At 41.1% G+C, this 12,612-nt stretch overlaps 1 protein-coding gene across 1 annotated transcript in view; it reads right to left on the minus strand.

Moving 5' to 3' along the window:
* Positions 1 to 11,266, minus strand: part of ETNK1 (ethanolamine kinase 1) — a 34,831-nt gene extending 23,565 nt beyond the window's left edge. The window contains exons 1-2 of the mRNA XM_084294937.1: positions 10,983 to 11,266; positions 361 to 620 (exon numbers count right to left, since the gene is read on the minus strand). Of these exons, the coding sequence (XP_084151063.1) occupies positions 361 to 620; positions 10,983 to 11,138 (416 nt within the window). The 5' untranslated portion in view covers positions 11,139 to 11,266. The remainder of the gene's footprint in view (positions 1 to 360; positions 621 to 10,982) is intronic.
* Positions 11,267 to 12,612: the final 1,346 nt, after the last annotated feature.

The following is a 12,612-nucleotide window of genomic DNA, read 5'->3' on the forward strand; positions in this document are numbered from 1 at the left end:
TGAAGACGACCAGAAACTGGGCTAGGACAACTTGATTTAATGAAGCCCAGCCTTGTAGAGCTACACCACATCAAATAACTTGACTAGCAGTAGCGTTGAAGTGTTAAACACTCACAATAAGCAGAACTCTTAACAAGTATATCTTGTCTTCCATGGGAGCAACAAGGGTCACTTGCTCAAAACTGAAATATGATTAACTAAGACAAAGGAAAGCAAGCAGTCACAACTGTGAGCATCAGTTTTGTGCAGGTTTATAAAAATATTTATTTTTTGTCTACTCATAAGCTAAACCTGAGATCCTTTGGGCCTGACAGAACATCATATATGTATCACAGAATTTAGAGAAATTTAAAAGTTTACCTGAAAATATCAGGATTGCACACATGCTCTGGATCCAGTGCTTCTCCCTGCATGAACTCATAGCACAGGCCATTATTGAAAGTACAGTATAGTTGAGGTGCACAGCCATGGGCCTGCAACACACGGAAACTCTTCACTTCCTCATCTCGATCAACTAAGAGCTCAGTCTTATTTCCATAGATTCTAACTAGAACCACATCATCTGTTGTGTCACCCACGTAGCAGCCAATTAGTTTATTGGTGATTCCATCAGTGAACAGCTGAAAAGTAAAAACAAACTGTAAGTGACTTAGATCTGTATTCCTGAAGTGCAAGAAAAGAATACAGGGTCATTCCTTGGCTCAGAAGACAATCTTCACTAGACTAAACATTAAAAAAAGATCTACAGAGATTTTTTCATTTAACACATCAAGAGAAAACCATGAAAACATGCCACAGTGAACTACTGAAACACTACATGTAAAAGGCAGTCACTGAAAGCTCAATATTATGAAACAAATTCTCACATAACCATGCTGAAAACTGATGATGCTGAAATCAAAGCCCAAATAAGGTGGCCATCCTAAAACTGCAATGAAAGTGATCATAAACATGGGGCAGCACAGAAACTATTCTGACACACTTCAGAATTTCTTTATTTGCTGAACAGTACACAAACACTAGAAAGATATTCTTGGAGTCCTAAGCTACTCCTTTAAAAAGAAAGTAATGGTGAACTGCTTCATACCTGAGTTTTACCTTCCCACTAGTCTTGGGGTATTGCTGCTTGAGAACAATTTGCAAAGTCACTTTGGCTACTGTACAAATTTGATGGAGTACTTCAAATTCAAGACCCCAGTCTTCAACGTCAGGTACCACTCCAAATTTAGAGAACTTCTGACAAGACTCACTCTTCCATCATTCTACTTCATAACTAGTACACGCCACTCAAAAGACAAACAAGCATTTTAAGACTTAAGAGCTATACAAAAGCAGTTTTAAAGCCCTGCAATTTACTGTTGCTTCAGTGACCAGTGTAGTCACCAATGCCTGAAAATACAGAATGTGAAGCAAGTAACTTTCCACAAAAAGAAGAGCATTCATCATCTTTTTACTTACATCTAATGGCAATTTAATCATTGCCTTTCAGACAACAGTGGGGGTATGATTGCTAGAAGTTCTTAGCTATGGGGGGAGAAACCAATACCACCACCAACTGCTGCTTCTCCTTTCATGGGACTAAACTAGTGATTAAAAGGTCTTGCAGATGCTACCAGATTAGCAGGCTAAATCCAGAGTTACTAGGCCACGTATACATAACTGCAGGCAGTCAAGCATTTGAAAGCAAATCAAGAGTAATACAGCAGTTCTCTATCTTCTACAATCCGGGACAGTTTTACAGCTCAGAAAAATAGGTGCTCAGTGCTGTAAAACTTTGTGCCCAGTCAATCCAGAGTGAACACTTACAAACTTGCCAGAAGAGAGTTACCCATCCTAACTCCAGCTCCTAGTAAGTGTCTCAAGGGCAATAGATGAACATTTTCAGGTGACGAGCACACTTTCAGACAGCCAACATCACATGCAAGAACACCAACATTTTTCTGAGTACTTAACAGGCTCCTGCTGTTCTAAACAGAAGTAAACAAATTACAGGTACGGTACTTACAACCATAAATTGCATTCATGTGTATTTATTTGTTTAAATTTATGCCTTTTCTCACACTGTTGCACACCCAAGCCCTGATTAAGTTATAAAAGAATCAAACATTACACAAAGCATCCTTTCAGGACCTTATACTAAAATAAGCAACCAACAGAAGGCAACTTGAAGTTGGTTCACATATGCATTTACATATGCAGTTTTCCCTTTGGTGGGCATCTTTTAATTAACTTACCACCTTTCTATATGAGGCACTTTTATCATCAATTCTCATTTAGTAAACTTCTGGCACATGACACGAGGCATGTGGAGACCACCTGAACACCTGCATTTGAACATTTTCCAACTATGCAGGTACTGGAAGCTGCGAGCACTTTTGCCTAAGGCAACCTACAAACACTGGGGAAATTTTCTTTCACAACTGACGTAAGTCAGACTCAGAACAAAACTACTGACCAAGGAACAGTCCTGCTGCATTTCAGACCTTATAGGACAGCTTAACATTTAAAAAATATATATTTTTCCCCTTTTAAATTACACGTCAACAACAGGCAACTTCTCTACTTGCATCACTGTCCCTGAAAGCCTTGGAGGTGTTGGGTTTTTTTTTTTGAAAGCAAAAAAAAGTCATAAACCTTCCCCCCCCTCTAAGGTTAAGTGGGTCTAATTTTGAAATGCTAAGTAGTACCATTCAAACACAAGTTAATTTATTTTTCAAGTCTCATGGATATGGAAAAATCAAGCAGCACCAGGAGCTTTTTAAACCCTAAAGGCCCTCCACCCCCAGCCCCAAAATTGAGTCTCCCTGTTTTAGAAAGGGAAGAATTCACAAAGATGTTGTGTTCTAACTATCGCATCTTGCTTTGCTCAGATTTCTTATGTGATTTAGCCAACAAACTCAAAAAAAGCAGAAAAAAATGGCAGAGAATACAGAAAGTACTCTGCATAAAAAGTTATGGACAGTCAGTCTTGTGCAAATAGGTTCAGCAAGTCATGCCATAAAGCCAAATTAGCCTATTTACATGATTCACCCAGAATTAGGGCTTTACAGACAGTTATTACTAGCTATTAATAATCCAAAATAGGAGACAACTAATGAAGTCTTTGCCTTAAACAGTCCTCAAAGCACTAAAATAATGTTACACTGTTAGTACAACTTAAAAACTGTACAGTTTAGCATACCTACTGGTTTCCACAGTAAGATACATTTATACTCTTAACACTACTATATTTTTTGTTTGACACTCACACGGATATTACAAGTTTTCTCTAAGATAAGGATCGCATGACTGAGCAATGGAGCAATGTTATCTAATTTGACCAAGCAGAGTATTTCTTCATTTCAAGTGTGGCTTGTAAATCATAGGTGACACCTCTGTAAGGTCATCATCTGCCCCCCACCCCGGTAAGTATATAGTCACAGATGGAACCTCCTCTGATCACTGAGGAAGTACTGGTTCTCATACTTTTCAGTATACAAATAGAATAAACTCAAAAAGTTCAAAGAACTCACCACCAGAGTTATCTGCTCCTGAAACATGTCGGAAGGATATGCTTTTATGTTCTTAGCAGTTCTCAGAAAGAACTAACTTGCTTAATGACATCCACATATACAACAGTTGTGCTACATTAAGGTTTAGGGTGAAAACCTTTAGTCTAAAAGCACTGATGTTTTCAAGATATGAGCACCCGGCACACAGGTAGCTCCTGATCTGTTCCATTATGTACCTCAAAACAATCTCTTCACAACCATATGCTGGCCTAAAGCTCCTACAAAATCAAGTCAGCTTCAAGTCACTGGAACTTCTGCTACCCCTTCCTATGTCTATAAAAATAACTCTAATCAAGCTTGCCCTTCTCTCTGTGCAGGATAGTACTATGGACAAGAAGAGCAGGTTCAAAGGTCCCGAGAAACGGCAACAGCACAAATAACAGAGACCTAAATAGTACTGATGCAAGGAACAGTAAGAACATGAGGTTTGCTTCTGATGGTCAAACAGAAACTTCTGGCCACCTCACAGCTTTTGTCACACTGCATAGGCCTATTATCCCTCAAAATAAGCTTCATTAGCATTAATAAAAAACAACTCCACAGCAAGGAAATTGGACTCCCTTGACTTATAATTTAGGAACTCTAGCTCTTATTAGCATCTATCTGTAACATGCTGCTATAGGTAATTATTTACACCCAGGAGCATTTATTGATTAACAAATAAATGAGAAGGCAGAAGAGTTTGCTTACTTTTCTAATAACATAGCAGATAATTTCCATACTCTGACATGAAAAAACACTTAATGTTGTCTACCAATAAAAGAATTTAATACTTTGTTTAAATCTTGCATTAATTGTGTACTGAATAATCTGCTTGGAAGGTCTTCCCTGAAACAAACTGAGATGCAGCAGAGCAAAATATCAGTTCTGTAACAAAAGCATGATCAGAAGAGACCCCTATTATGGAGGCAAGAAAAAAAAAATCAGTAAGCTCTCAAGGTCACGTAGAGGATGGAAAAATCTACAGCGTTACATATATGAGGTAGGAAATTCTTGAAATATATCTAGACATACAGAGAGCAAATGGAAGCAAAAAACACAACTGAGTGCATAAAACAAAACAAAAAAAAGCACAACTCTGGTACTCTAGTAGTCTGTAAAAACTTAAATATTGTGATATGTACTTATCACCTTGTGGTACCTACTTTCAGATGATACAATGCTAAGCTACAGCTGAATTCTGACAACATTCCTGGAAATTATATTTATACTGGCCCATGATCTAGGCAAGAAATACAGGAGGAGATTTAGCTGGAAGTCCAGACTGTCAAGGCTCTCCAGCTCTTGGGAACAAACAAATTGTTTACTGAAATACAAAGTGAAGGTTAGAAATCTACAAATGAGTTATTCAAGTGCAGTCACAGAAAGCAGTAGATAGAAACAGGACAGGTCAAGTAGGTATAGGAAGAGCAGAAACACGTCTTTTTTGAGACAGCTTACTTTAAAAGCAATTATACTTTAAAAATCTCATAATTATCAGGTTATTAGATTTCTGATAAAGGCATGTGCTGGATATATTCCTATCTCATAATAAGTGCTTCAAAAAAGCTTGTATATGATCCTATTGTTCCAGGTGCTCAAAAGAATGAGAACCAAGTTCTGATCACGTGGAACATGCATGAAAAGGCAGAAATTAAGTGTCACAGGGGGAAAAGTAGAAAGCACTTACCACCTACCCAGCAAATTTTCCACAATTTTTTTCCAATTTTTTGTCCTTACATCCACTGAAGGAGAAACAGTAGTAGTAGTAGTACTGTACTGCTGCAGAAACAAACAGAAATGTGATGTTTCTGCATTGATAAGGAGGGCTCTCCCTGGTTCTGCTTTGGAACCCAAAAATGACAGGGAAGATCTCCAGAAAGGCATAATTTGTAATATATGCTTCTTGAAATCTTCTCAGCATTAAAGTTTCTATTGTAAGATGCAACTTATTTTTTTTTCTGGGAGAATACAGTCTATGCGAGCACATCCACAAGCATACCTCTGCCAAGAATTCCATACATTGAAAAGAGGTTCATCATTTCTCCATCTTTTTTCTTTTTTTCAGCTGCTCATAAGAGAAGACAAAGTACTGGTTGGTTACTGGAAAATGCAGGTCTCATATGTCAGAGAAACATCATCCAAAGGTCCCCAGGCTCTGGAGCCACAACACCCAGGCCACCACACTTTGCAGCTGGAAGCCAGTGCCTACATGACTTGAGCTACGAGCTGGCCATGAACAAGCACCATTTGTTGTGAGAAGCAGGAGCTAGCAGGAAGCCAGTAAATTAATGGTGCCATTCTGTGCTAAGTTTGGCCAGAGGCTGAACTACCAGTTCTCCAGCAAACACTTGGGGCACCCAGCCATGACAGCAGCATGGAGAAAAAGCAATACTACTACTACTGCTGCTTCCCATACCATATAGTATAAAACAAACACTTTTTGGCTACCAATCAAGCCTGCAGCTTCAAAGAACACTTTTTTTTTTTTTTAGATGTGAAATTCCATGTCTTGCATATCCTCAATATGAAGACCATTTAAAATTACATGCAGAATTCTATTATAAAATACTACAGATACATCACTGTTTGCAAGGACCAGTTCTGATCTAAATGTGTTACAAGATGAGTTAATTTTTCTTTGGAGACTTATTCTAGCATAAAACAAAATATTTTGTCTTCTTTCTGAAGACTATTCTCCTACCCAAGGAGACAGTCAGCATCTGATAAGTAGTTGAGAGACTTGTGTAGCAGCGAATTGTTTTAAAACCTTCCACAGACTACACAATACTGATTAAAAGTTACAGACATACATGTAGAAATAGACTAATATAATGTATAAAAGGAGTCAAGATTTTAATTCCAAGAATGAATTTGCTATTCCTACCCTGGAGACTTCTGACATGAATCAGCATCTAAAAGCGAAAAAGCCACAGACTAAAGAGGAACATCTTTAGGAAGCTGTCTTTTCTGACATCACAAGCCTTTCCTGGAAGTTATGTGCCATACATAGCCAGGTAACTAACAGGCTGTGTCTTAGCAAAAATTGACTTTTATTTTATTCAATTACCTAGAATGAGACTCATCAGTACAAACACACCTATACCATGCACAGCTGGATTACATCATACTGTGATGTGGCACTTCAATTCACCCCATGAACATTATTGCTGCTCCACCCACTGATACCATAAAAATTCCTTTACAACAAGGTATTATCTAGCATCAAACACATAATGAGAACAGAGAAATCAATCAGCATCAAATGACATCTACTACCTAAAGTTCTCAATTGCTGCAACACTGTGTTCAAGGTACACCTCAAATTACAGTTTTTCCACAATACAACACCATCAGTGTAGCCCATTCTGAAACAATTTCATGTTATTTTCCTTCACTCATCCTTCCTTTAAGTAGTAACTACTTCCACAACTGTTGAAGATCATATCCTAGAACAGCTAGGTGTTAAAAAATACGACTCCTGAAAAAAATGTAATAGCATTCAGATTTAGAAAATATTACAGTTTGCTTTGTTCCCCATGAGATTTATGTTTTGTTCCCATTCAATTATCTCATTGCTTTAAATCCCATATACAGTCTCTGTTTAAATAAACAGAGTATCTTAAGTAGTTCAGAAACCTGAAGCCAGGCTTTTTGTAATAAAGAAAATACAAACATGCAGACAAGAACAGAACTCTGAGCAGCAGCCAGAAAATACTAATTAAAGAAAAGCTATAGAGCGCAAGTCAGGAAGGAAAAAAAGCAGATAGATGGGGGGAGAGCGAGAGAAAAAGCTAACCGGATATATAAGGAAGTAAGGTTTAAGTTAAGTATTTTGTTGGCTGAAGTACAAGTCTTTCTAAGCACAACTAAGTCCTTACGAAGAATAGTAAGGCACAGTAGTAAAGTCATGCAGAGCATTGATAAATGCGAAGATATGTACATCCTGAACAAAGACAGCACTATACCACAATATTCCATAATGTGAGTGTGAACGAGAAACATTTGTGAAACCTTTTTGGAAATGATATGGAACAAAGTTCTATACAAAAGCTTGCAGATTCTAAAAAAGTAAATTTCATTCAATAATTGAATCTCTTTAGAAAAAAAAAAAAAAATCTTTTCTCCCCCTTTAGGTTTGTGCAAGGACAAGAACAGTGTTGGCACGCAATTTTATCCCAGATCCCCAAGTGATCTTGCAGCTGACTTTTGGATACATATCACACTATGCAAATAATATATGTGTAAATTAACACTATCATTAAGTCTCTTCACCAGTAAGAGCAAGCACCCTTTATTTTTAACATTAAAGAACACTTCAGAATGAAAACAAATACAGATTGTATTCCCTGCTGCTTAACATTGTGCTGTAGAGAGGCGATTATGTATTAACCTACTGAATCCTTTGTTAGGAACAGACCTATAGATGTTCAGTAGGTCATGGAATGAAAGAATCCCAAGTCTACACTTGGAGTGGTCACTGGCCTTCCTGTACCATAACCAAACACTGATCCTCCTTCAAAAACAAAGTTTCACCTCCATAAAAGAAGGGAGAAAAAAAATAAGATGAGAAAACTTAAGATATTTTTACATTAGGAAGGTGATAAAACCTTTTTATGGCATGAAAGAGTTAAATATAGATAAAGTTTTATTTTTCATTACAATTTTTATATTCAGGCCAACTCATTAGTAATGTCCACTGTCACAATTTAAGCTGTTCACTAATCCAAAACAGGGTTTGAGTTTTGAAGGGCATTTTACCTCATGAAATCCCCAGGCACTGTTCCCTATATTCACTTCAACCAACTTCTGGATTAAGCAAGCTGTAAGCTTTCACGAGGAGGTTGAAGCCTCCATAGAGATTCTGTCCAACCTGAACTACTCTATTTTATTACTTTGATCATGTTACAGAATCAGAAGCTACTAAAACAAATATGTGCTTTTTGTGATAATGACATAGCTTTCTGAAAGTGTAAAGCAGAGAATGCAAACCTCGAGAATTAAAGATTTAGAAAATACAATACCCAGTTCTACACAGCTTCCAGTGCATCCTTAGATGACAACTGCACAACTGAAGTATGTGAAGTTCATATTTAGACAGGAAAATTTTGCTTCTCCTTATCACTACAAAACAACATATTTATGTTCTTATACACAGATAATATTCACATATAACTGGAGACAGGAGATGCATTAAAATGAACTGCCTGTGATTCAGCAAATGGTTGGCAATGCTTACAGATTCTAGAATTTCTAAAAATTCTGCATTAAAAGGATACTTTAAACAATGACTAATTATTTTCATCCTGTCCTACATTTGTTTCCTATACTGATACAAAAAAAAAAATCAAAAGTCATGAGCATACTTTAAACTTACAGATCTTACAAGAAGTAAGGATTAAATATTAAGATGTCCTAAATACACTCCAGAACTGTTTCACTGACTAAGCAGTTTGGCACACAGAACAGTACATTTTTTTTGCAAGAGAAGTTGATTAACTTTTATAAGTCAAGCCCTGGACTCTTCCAACTTCTTACTCATTGTTTTGAGCCAAGAATTACTTGAGAGCAAAGGTAGATAGCAGCAGAGTTCAGAGGAAGCAGTTCCTTCCACCTACCAATGTTCTTTGTCTACTTTGCTATGATGCTGCTGTTTCAAATTAGACAAGCATATTTTCCACGTGATACGTGATTCTCATTTTTTCCTCCCTCCTAAATATACATGTATGCCTATCCAATGAGAAGAATCCAGGGCAGATCTTGTTTGCTCCATCCTCTGAACAAAAGCAGTCATCTTCAATTTCAGCATCTTACCGTATGTGATGCATGTGTAACCACATGAATTCTTTGTTGTTATGTATAGACATAACAGTTAAAAACAGACTAAAGAGTAAAAATAAAGGGCTCCTAAAGAGCTTCACAAATAGGATTTTTTGCTGTTGCAAACAAAGAAAATATAAAAAAAAGTAGAAAATTGTTTGATTTTAATGTAATTTGGTTCAAACAAGATAGAGACAGTTTTTATACGCAAGCACCTAACCAGACAGTAGCCTATTACTTTCACATTGCATGGCCAGTCGAATAAGGCCCAGTTCCACACCAATGGCACTGGTGCTTTTTATTCTAATTGCTTTTTCTTCCAAACTGAGTGGTGAAGGAAGGAAGTGGGTTTGTTTTTTTTGTGTGTTCTTGTGGCATTTCATTTTAAACATGCTAGAACTTTCCCAAAAGGTCAGGAACATCCCACTTTAAAATGAAAATATTTCAGTTTATTAGAATGCCTGTATGAATGAAAAAAAGGGATGTTGAGAAGTAACTTATCATCAAACTAAAACAAACCCACAAACAGGAAACCTGTTTAATACTCGAGGAAAAATATCTCACCTACACTGGGACTGTGCCTCACTTACAACTGCAGCCCTCAAAGAAATTATTTCGAAAAAAAAAAAAAAAAAAAGCATTAGCTTTGTTTTCATGCTAACTGAGTTGTGCAAGTCAAATTTCTATTATCCAGAAACTTCATAAAATCGAAGCCCATTTACGCGTTATTACCACAACGATCTCAGTTTTTCTACAGGAATTATTTCCAACTGTTAGTTCACCTCAGGAGAAAAAAAAAAAAAAAAAAAAAAAAGCTTTACGAAAACGATACACCTCCGCACATTATTAACTGCTAAAAAAAAAAAAAAAAAAAAAGAAGAAACAGGTTAAGAGGACGGAAGGAAACGCCCAGAGGAAGGCAGGCTGCAAGCGATGCGCCGCTCTCCCAGCGGCACCTCCCGCACGGCGCGGGGCTAGGTGCGGTATGTTCTAGAAGCGCCACGGCGCCCGGTCCCGCACAGCGGATTCCGCACGGCGCCGAGGGCTCCTTCACCCCGCCAACCGCCGGGGAAGGCGCGGCGGGCCCGCCCCGGGCGGCGGCGGCCGTTACCTCACCGCGGCACCTCCCGTTACCTCGGCGGCCGTTACCGCGGCGGCAGCGGCCGTTACCTCGGCGGCCGCCCCCTCCCTCCCCCGGCTTCCTTCCCCGCCGCCCCCCGGGGAAGGGGGGGTCCCCCGGCTTTGCGAGAGCCCCTGCCCGGCAGGGTGGCGGGGGAGGGCCCTTCTCCTCGGCCCCTCGCCGCCGGGGCGGCACGGCCCTTCCTCGCCCCTGCCCTGCCCGGAGCCGGGCTTCAGGGGGGAGGGCGCGGAAGGAGGAAGAGGAAAGGGAGCGCTGGGGCCGGCAGGGGGCAGGGGATGCTGCCCGGCCGCGCCGCCCCGCCCCGCCAGCAGCCTGCCGAGCAAATGGGGCTCGGCGCAGGGGGCTGCGCTGGGAGGAGGCGGGGGGGAGGGGAAGGAAGCGCGGCGGCGGCTCCCCCGCACAATGGCCGCCCGCCCTGCCCTCTCCTTCCCTCCTCATCCCTTCCCCTCCCCGCCGCATCCCGCCCGCAGGCCCCGCGGCGCCCCCCGTACCTGCAGCGTCACCTCCTCGGGTCTCCAGTGGGGCCGCAGGCGGCGCAGGAGCTGCAGGGCGCCCTGGCGGCAGCCGGGCCCCTCCCGCTCGCTGACGGTGATGTCCAGCTTGGGCACCTCGGGGGAGCCGGGCGGGACGTGGATGTAGTTGGACATGGCGGCGGGCAGGGACGAAGGGGCGGCGGGCGCGACACGGGCGGGCGGCTCTCGCTGGCGTCTCCTCCGCGCTGGAGCCGGCAACTGAGGGGGAAATTTCCACTGGGGCTCTCGATAAAGCGGCTCCACCTCCCCCGGCTGCGGCGCGGAGCAGCCTGGGACAGCGGGCGGAGCCTGCCGCCGCCCGGCCCCTCACCTGCCCGCCGCGGCGCCCCCCCCCCGCCCACCCGGCCCCGTCACGGCACCGGCGGGCACGGCTCGGCTCGGCTCGGCTCGGCTGCCGCCGTTAGCGCGCTGCCTTTCTTTTCGGTACCTGCCTCAGTAACGCCTTTTTTTTTTTTTTCTTTTTAATTAATTTCTGAATCATCATTCTTCCTTCCTGCGGGGTGTATACTTGCCTTGCTCCACTTTGTGCGGTTTCAGCCGGTACCATCGGTATTCCCTCCGGGCGCCGAGGACGCACCGCGCTGTGCGCCTGCCCCGTGTTCAGTATCTCCGTGAAGAGCAGGCAGCCCATATGCAATGCGGAATGAAATTAATTTTGAAAACCGTGCTGCCTGCAAGCGTTGATGGGGCGGTTTGAGATCGTTTTTTCCGCCAAAACAAAAGTCCAGACTATACCAAAATAAAGCACGTTATTTTTATTTTTTTTAAAAAAGGAACTGATACTAATTTTTTGGACATGTTTATATCAGCCATAATACTCCCATAAGTACATGCCTCCCATCGCATTCTGTGATCTTCCTAAGTAGGCAACACTGAAGGCTCAGGAAGTTCCTCTACCATAAAGCAAGTATTAGGATAGCCTAATACACAATAACTACGCAAACAGAATAATGGCCAGGCTTTTCCCTGAAGAGTTTTTACTCTAAATAGACACAGGTCAGGGAGAAAGGGCATAACATCCATTCAAAATGAACAATGCCGAGAGGGAAATGGCAAATTCTACAGTTTGAGTTATTAGTTTCATGTGTGCTCCTCACCAGAACCATGGCACATCAGTAACCTTCCTACCATGTCATCCACTACAATCTACTTGGGAACATCTTGTTTTTTACCAAGAATGGCTGTCTTCTTGTCACTGAAGGGCTTTGCATAGCCTAAGTAAGTACACCATCACTTCTGCTCCCATTATTTCTATTGAACACCTAACCTTATCCCATAGTTGTTCTTCACCCGTATACCTCTCCCCTCTGATGGAGCTCAACATTTGGAGTAGTCTGTCAACAATTTTTTAGGTCATTTTCATCTTACATCTCTTCTTCTCTCATTCCTCATTATTAGTATTCTCTTCCACTTGAACTTTGGCTCAGACCTTCTCTAGTGTTTAAAATCTTTAGAGACAGGATCTGTCTAGAGATCTGTCTTTGTGGGAGTTCAGGAAACAAAATTGCCTTCTGTTGTATTTTAAATGAAAATATAATGTTTGTGGGTTGATGTTATTAGTGTTAATGTGTTTTTCTGTATCAATAGC

Source organism: Netta rufina, assembly GCF_964035555.1.
Source record: "Netta rufina genome assembly, chromosome: 1".
NCBI lineage: Eukaryota > Metazoa > Chordata > Aves > Anseriformes > Anatidae > Netta > Netta rufina.